This window comes from Lacerta agilis, chromosome 1 (genome assembly GCF_009819535.1).
Source record: "Lacerta agilis isolate rLacAgi1 chromosome 1, rLacAgi1.pri, whole genome shotgun sequence".
Classification (NCBI taxonomy): domain Eukaryota; kingdom Metazoa; phylum Chordata; class Lepidosauria; order Squamata; family Lacertidae; genus Lacerta; species Lacerta agilis.
The window spans coordinates 72789062-72796903 of record NC_046312.1 but is presented as its reverse complement, the minus strand read 5'-3'; the positions used below and the strand labels follow the sequence as shown (position 1 = coordinate 72796903).

The window sequence follows — 7842 nt, the reverse complement described above, 5'->3', positions numbered from 1 at the left end:
GAAGTACTTGTTCTTCATCATCGCTTTGCAAGTAAGCTGGGGAAACTGCTGAACTATTGAAACAACAATTCAGTGAGCTATGTCCGAAGGAATGTATCTGTATTTCCAGAAGTGGAATGTGTGCAAAAGGAGTGTGGAGGCCAGCTGAGCTAGATCCTGAAGTGAGAGGTGAAAGGAAGGAAGTCCAAGACTAAGCAGGAGCCTGAATGGTGAGAAAGAGATGCAAGAAACATGCCCTAGATGCTCACATCTAGGGCATGTTTCTTGCATCTCTTAGGGGGCCGCTTAGCCTGGAGGCTTAGGGAAGGTTCAGCAGTGAGGTGTGTCACTCTGCAGGGAGACCATGGCAAGAACTTTAATGGCAGCATACTGTCAACCATCAACATGGCCTTGAAGCTGGAAACAATAAAAGGAGCTGGAAACAACATTTAGGTATAACCCTGATCTTTACAACAGGCCTATGGAGGATTATGACACCTCTTGGGATGCTGAGTGGCTCACTGTCCCTGGTAAGCACTGCGGGGGCAATTTATAGAAAACTCAAGTGCCCGCCTGCAGGTTCCAACTCTTAAAAATGCAGGCAGGTACGTGGAGAGGGGAGTTGGAGGGGAAGGGGAAGGGCGGGGCTTGCATGAGACAGATGGCAGAGGCTTTGGAGCAGTGGTGGCATTCCTTCCCCCCTGCTGCTGCTTCTGAGCCCCTTGCTATAACCTTCTATTGGAGGACAGAACAATGTGTGCAACGTGGCCTGATCAGAACCTCCCTAACTAGCTAGCTGCCTTCAGGTACTGTGGAGAACATCATTGTCAGGGTTGAAAAAAAAGATTCAGCTGATGGTCCATTCAGCTTCTGTACACAGAACAAGGTTGGGTGGTGGGAGACCATTTTGTTCTTTTGTCTCAGTCCTTTGTTCTTGGGCTGGCCTATGGGAGAAATAGCGCTTAATGAGCTGTGGAGTCTAGAAATGTGAATAGCTTCAGCATGTATGGGTCTTCTTCATTCTACATGGGTGAGAACTGTGAACTGGGTCTGTGCCAGGTGAAATAAAATATGTTTCCATGAGTGTTGATGGTGGAACAGCCTGCTGGAAGCATAAAGGAAGTACCGCATTAAAGAGTCACTTCCTGTTCACAGAGGAGTAGAGCAACTGTTGTTCCATTCACCCAACAGTGTCGCTTGCTGGTTCTGACAACCCTTTATCTTTAAATTTTGTTTAAGGTTTAAAAATTGTTTGGAAGTGCCCCAACTTCCTTCTTCTTAGAGCCCACTTTATTCCAAGGATTTTTCTTCAGGTACATGACATGGCTTACCTATGAAAGCCAAGATGGCCTAGCCCTGAGCTGTGTCATCTCAATGAGCTAGTAGCACCCAATAAATATGACACTCCTTGGATGCAGAAGGGGAGGAAAAGGGAGAGACGGACACCCTGTAAACAGGAATCAACCTGGGCCAATGGGATAAGTTTTCTGGGAGGTTGACATTTATTGATTAGGGAACGGGGAGGCAGACTGCAAGTTTATGCCTGGTATTATTTTGACAGAGCCAAATGCCCCCACCCTTAATAACAGGCACTTTCCTGCTTGGTGTTACATTGTTTTATGTATCATGCAGTATGTCACAGATAGGGGTGGAATAAGCTGTCAGTTTCGGTTTTCTCAGCTTCTCATTTTACCAGTCTTAAATTCAGTTCTCTGCATCTTTGCAGCAAACTGTGATTTTTTAATAACTAAATTGAAATTCTTCAGCATTTTAGTTCAAATTTTTCCTAATAAATATGTTTTACATACATTTTATGTACACGTTTCTGCAATCATTTTTCCCTAATGCATTTTTGTATGTGAGATTACACACACACACACACACACACATTTTAAAGCACTTTCCCTTATTATATGCATTTTCGTGAAGAGTGGTTGGGGAACTGCATCGTAAAATTTGGATAACTGTGAATTTCGAAGGATGGCTGTGCTTAGGTTCTCATATTGTTTTGGGGAAAGTGCACATTTGATAAATTTGGTTTTAAAGGCAACTGGAATTGACTTTCTCCCCTATCCCTAGCTGTGGAAGCTGTTCTGTTGGGCCAGACCTGTGATATACTGCACAATGGGAAGAACAAAGTAAATGAAGGTTAGGAGAAGTGACTCAGTTATTAAGTCCTGCAGGAACTTTCTCCACAGAAAGATAATTTACTGCCCTATGAAACAAACATCTTCACAGCTGAATTCCTCCCAACAGCATCTCTGACAGCATCATCTGGGGGGAAATATCCAAAGGCATAACAATGAGGCAAAAGCTCTCATGTTCAGAGATCTGGCAGATCTGCAAATGTGAGGCAGAAAAGCAAAGCTGGCCACCTGTGCTAGCCCCCTAAGGCGGAAGAATTCTTTGCAAGCATCTCAGACTGTGGGGAGGGATATGTAGATTTGTTGGCATGGAGACGGAAACAGGTGTCCCTAACAAAGGATGGAGCACACATCAGATGAGGGGTTGCCCAGAATTAGAAATACTATAAATTACATATTTCTCGTATGGTTGTTGTCCAGAATCGTTGGATTTCTCCCCCTCCCCTTTTCTTCCTAATATCTCAAGAAACAAAATTGATGTGTAAAAATGTTACATGCAAAAAACACGAGAGAGACATCGCACCTTTGTAAATCAAGAAAATCTCTAATAAAAAATACTTAAGAAAAAAAGAAATACTATAAATTGACTGGAAACATTTCCCAAAAATTGAAAATAGATTGGTGCAAATGCACAAGCAGTAAATGTCATGCATCTGTTTCACACTGCTTCCGTGGAGAGCGTATCCCTTTTAGAAATACTTGCCCCAGTCAGCATGGGCAATCCACACGTGGAAACAAGTGTTGGTGTGTGCCAACTGTTCTCACAGCAATCATTACCTGTGTGAGGTGTGGGTGATTGACTCCAGAGGCTCACCCCCCCCCTTAACAAGGTGAGCAACGCTGGCAGGACTTGACAGTGCTGATCATCTGTGCAGCAGGAGAACTGGCTCACAGTGGCAGCTGTATAGCATCCTGGTGTGCAGGAGGCTCGCTGGATGAAGGCATTGTCTTTGAATTATAGACTGCCTGTTCTTTAAAAATCAAGAGAATTGCTACAAAGCCTATGTAACAGAAAAGATTAGTTTCTCCAGCATAAATATTCTGATTTATTAATTCAGCAGAGTATTAACTCAGTAACAATGAGGTCTACACACAATTATTTTAATAAATGTGAAAAAATATTGAAAGCCCCATTAAACTCAACAGGACTTTGCACTAAGTCTTCAAAGCACTGCACATACCGGTACATTATCTCAGTCATCAGGGAGCCTAAATGCCCTAAATGTAACTCCCATCTCTCCTTTCATCACCTTTATTCAGCTCTTGTGCAAGGGATTTGAGAACCTGTGTCCTCTTGTCCAAACTATTTCGGAAGGAGTTGCTTCATCCATGAGCAGGATTCAGAAACACAGAAAATGTAGCAACACAGAGGAAAGGAGGGCACAGGAAGGAAGTGGTGGACTGCTTGGTGAGGTTACCCCACCATCTCTCATTTCATCTGCCACAGTAGAGACCAATCTATGTACAAATCATTCTGAGGCCTTTCATTAACTCCCCCACCCCACCCAGATGCTTCAGTTTGTTGTCCTCTGAGCTGTCTGGATAAATAACTTGTTAGAAGCCTTGGACCTGCAGATTAAAATATTCACTGATACTCAACAAATGTGTTTTGCTTAAGGTGGGAGAATGAACTGATTCCTCACAACAATTCAAATGCCAATTATGAACCAATTATATATGGTGATTTTGAAGTACATTTGCCTCTGTGAAGGGGACTAACAACCTCGTCTTAAATTAAATGCATCTTTTAATCCATATAATGTGATCAAAGGGACTTTCTAAATTAAAATATATGTGCTATTTAATCAAAATAAATTGTTAATTTTATTAAATATATTGAAAAATTACCTGTAATTGAAATGCAACATATACATATTTAATTGATTCATTTTTTAGCAAGCTGATGAAAGACTCAAACCAGTTAATAAAAACCAGTTAATAAAAAAGGCAGGATTTAAAAGATAACTCTTCAAGTTTATTTTTATATACACTAGAGATTTACTGAAGAGAATAACTTTAAACTGTTAATACTACTTGAGATCGTTCTTTTTTTTATCACAAACTCCAGTTCTGGGCTGACTGATTTGCAAGCTAAGCCAAGAGCATTAAGCAGGTTTTTTTGTATTCCTTTTAAATTGGCTTAAATCGGAGTATGTGCACATCAATACTGAATACATTTACTTGGAAGTAAATCCATTGTTCATATTTGAAGAGCTCAGAATAACAAATCCACTTTACTTGCTATGGCACATCTGCATATTGGGGCCATCAGCAGCCCCCTCTTTTTGTATTAAGGCTGTGTTTCGAAGGCAATACAGAACAACACAATTACTAAGGTAGTTAGCAATAGATTATGAGTGGCATAGTGGTTAGAGTGTTGGACTAGGACCTGGGAGACCAGGGTTCAAATCTCCACTTGGCCATGTTTAGGGAAGCTTTTAATGTATGATATTTTAATGTATTTGATTTTTGTTGGAAGCCGCCCAGAGTGGCTGGGGAAATCCAGCCAGATGGGCAGGGTACAAATAATAAATATTATTATCTGACTTGGGGGCCAGTCACTGCCACTTAGCCTAACCTACCTCACAGGGTTGTTGTGGGAATTAAATATGATGGAGGAGTGACGTGTAGAAATGCATTAAACAAATCAATAACTTTTGGGGTGTCATGGCGGCTGCTTGACTGCCATGAGGCATTTTACAACCAACCCTCCAACTGACTTAAGTGGCTCTCTCTGCTCTCCTGTGTAACCCTTTCTGGTATTCCTTTGGCTCCATATTTGCCAGGCAGTGGACTTTGGCCCTCCTTCCATCCCTTCAAATATGCTGCTTGTCGATACTTGCTGAAGCAGTGTTGCAACTGCCCAATCTCCCAGCCCTGCTATTTGCTCTAAGGATCCTAACATAGACAAAACACAGATAAGAGAGAGAGAGAGAGAGAATACGAGTTATCCATACATGTAGCAACAGAGGCTGCTGATGCAAAATTTGTGAGGTTCAGCTTGATTTAAGGACAAAGACTCTTATTCAAACTGCTATCATTCTTTCTTCCCCTTTGTGGCCTGCATCTTAGGGTGGGTGGGGAAATTTGTTCCTCTTTTTTTGTTGTTGCTGTTCTTTCTGAGTGAAAAACAAACTCGCACCTTCAGCCCTTACATGATATCCGGTGCTGCTGGCTTTAGAGTCAATACAGGAAGAGTGGAGAGAGCTCAATTGCCTGCTCGGTGTTCTTACAAAACCATCTACAGAGCCAGTTGACTGAATTGCACCCTTCGCAAGCAAAGAAAATGGCTGATGCGGAATGTGTGAGGGACGTCGAGTGTGAGATTGAGGTAGAAGAAGGGGCTGAAGGCGAGACACAAAGGTAAGGAAGGGCCTTGATGCATGTCTCGGCTTCAACAGGACACATTTCGGCTTCTCATTCTCCTCATGTCTTGTGACAGTTTCAAGGTTAGCAAAATATAAAAAGAAAGATAGGAAAGGGGAGGGGCTTATCTAAAAAGAGATCAGTCGGTGGGAGATCTGGAGACCAGGTTTGCTGATTACTTTGGGGGAACTTCTTCATGCTTCACTCGGATGAGTTTCTGAGTCATTGTTGTTCATGCAAAAATAATAATAAACAAAATGGTTTTAGCGTAGAAATGGTGAGAAGTGTGAGCTGGGATGCTCTTGTTGAAGTATAGCTTCGCCATGTGAATGTGCTTGGGTGTGGTAGGATGGTTAAGTGCTTTGAACGCACTTAAGGTGCTATATAAATGCTGAGTATTAGGCCTAAGATTGATGTGATGAGAGTAGATATTAAATCTTGACCTGCCTCAGCTATGTGAAAAGGTGGGAAGTCTAGCTTAAGGAGCAAAATGGGACAAGTGAGCAAGGAGTGCAGAACCCTTCCCTCATCCATGGCTTACCTCATCATAATCTATAGCGGCAACTCAAAGCATTTTGTTGCCTTAAGCATAGCCCCAATGGAAATCACCCTCTGCTGCCAAGGCTTTGTTGTGCCATTCATGTTTTGTAGTGCCATTTAAAGGTTTTGTTGTGCCACTCAGGCACCAAATGCCTGCTCCCCCCCCAAAAAGCAGGCCACTTCACCCCACTGCATAGCAGGACCCACCCCAAAAATCTGTTCCCTCTTGATGCTGCATCGCCGCCGCCGCCCAAGCAGAACTCTTAATACTGGGAAGCATGAAAGACTTGTGGAAAAGTAGCTGGGGGAGGGCAGGAGCTGCAGATACGTTATGTTGTTGGAAGGGGAAGGGTTCTGTACTCCACACCCAAGCACTGATGGAGCTGCTGCCATCAGATCTAGGTTGGCTCTAATAATAATGGGGATGAGAAGATGGAAATCTGTGCATGTCAGAGCACATCTGAAGTGCCAAAGTGATGTGGCCATGCATCTCCACTCTTCTAAATGCTTCCTATCAGCTACTGAGTTCAGACTCCAGAACTCCAGAGATGCCCCTGACATTACCTGCACATTTGGGGACACTAGGCTGTGACTTCCTTCCTTCCTTCCTTTTACAAAAAAACAGTATTGTTCAGCGTTAAGTATTAACCTGAATAAAAAAAAGGTTGTATCTTCTCAGCATAAAAAAGGGAGCCATGTGGTGGCAGTGGGATGGTGGAGGAGGTAAAATAGCACACAGGTAAGGGGAGCAGATCAGGATTGAGACTGTGGCATGCAGAGGGGGGTTTTTATTTTACAGTTTCCCCTTGCACTGTGGTCTTGATGAAAGCCGCTCCTCTCCTTCCACACTGCAAGCCCTGGAAGCAATGCTACTGTTTGCGCCAACAGCATTGAGGGATAAAAAGGCTATGCTTGGTTCATGTTTTGCAAGGGATAGGGGAAATTGCATATTTCCCTCCATCATAAAAGTGAAAATCACTGCATATCGATGAAAGTCTGTTCACATGATCTGTGGGCATGCAGCCAGTTTATTCTTTAACCATGTTGGCACTTCTTTCAGTTTTGATTTGGGGTTGCTTTTGGTGACATGCTAATGTCATAGGCACAGACCTATGGCTCACTGCAAACACATGTAAGGTGACATTTTAGGACAGACAGTTAGTGGAGACAGCACTGTGCCCACAGCTGCTTTAACCTTGCTATAAAATTTTCCATGAAGTTAGACCTCTTAGAAAATTTGGAATCAGGGACAAAAATCAGCACAGAATTATAAGCACACTCCTATAAGCCTCAGTGCAAATAGTAGAAAATGGTCTTCCCCGTTGATTGATGTTTTAAATTGATGGATTTGAGTGAACAAAATAGCGGTTGAGGCCTGTTAAAGATGAATGGGTCCATGTAATCTTGAGAACATTTGCCAAAATGAAAAGTGACAACCTTAATCTATTTTAAAGGTGGTGAGTAGCTCAAGGAATGAGTTATTTTAACTGCCTCTGACTTCTGCTTCTTATGTTGCATTTCGCCTCTGCATCCACGGCCACCCCTTGCATTTTGAAAATGTGATGTAGGGAATTGGTCACAGAGCCTCACTTTTGCAATACACTTAGGAATTATCCCCGAGGAAGTCTTTGCAGGACTCAGACATGCACCTAGCCACTCCCTTGATTGCAAAGACTCAAGGGTCTTTTCTAGTCACTCACTTCCCTCTAGCACAAAATGCCAAGAAAGGATCTGCAAGGATGAAAATGGCTCTTCGTTATAACCTCCTCCTCCTCTTCTTTCTTGAAACTGAATCTGTGAGCAGCATATTTCC

The 7842-nt window shown here is 42.7% G+C and overlaps 1 protein-coding gene across 1 annotated transcript in view; it reads left to right on the top strand.

Moving 5' to 3' along the window:
• Window positions 1-5379: 5379 nt before the first annotated feature.
• LSP1 (lymphocyte specific protein 1) overlaps window positions 5380-7842 on the top strand; it is a 79460-nt gene continuing 76997 nt past the window's right edge. Inside the window, exon 1 of the mRNA XM_033154955.1 lies at window positions 5380-5486. Coding sequence (XP_033010846.1) covers window positions 5410-5486 — 77 coding nt within the window. The 5' untranslated portion in view covers window positions 5380-5409. The remainder of the gene's footprint in view (window positions 5487-7842) is intronic.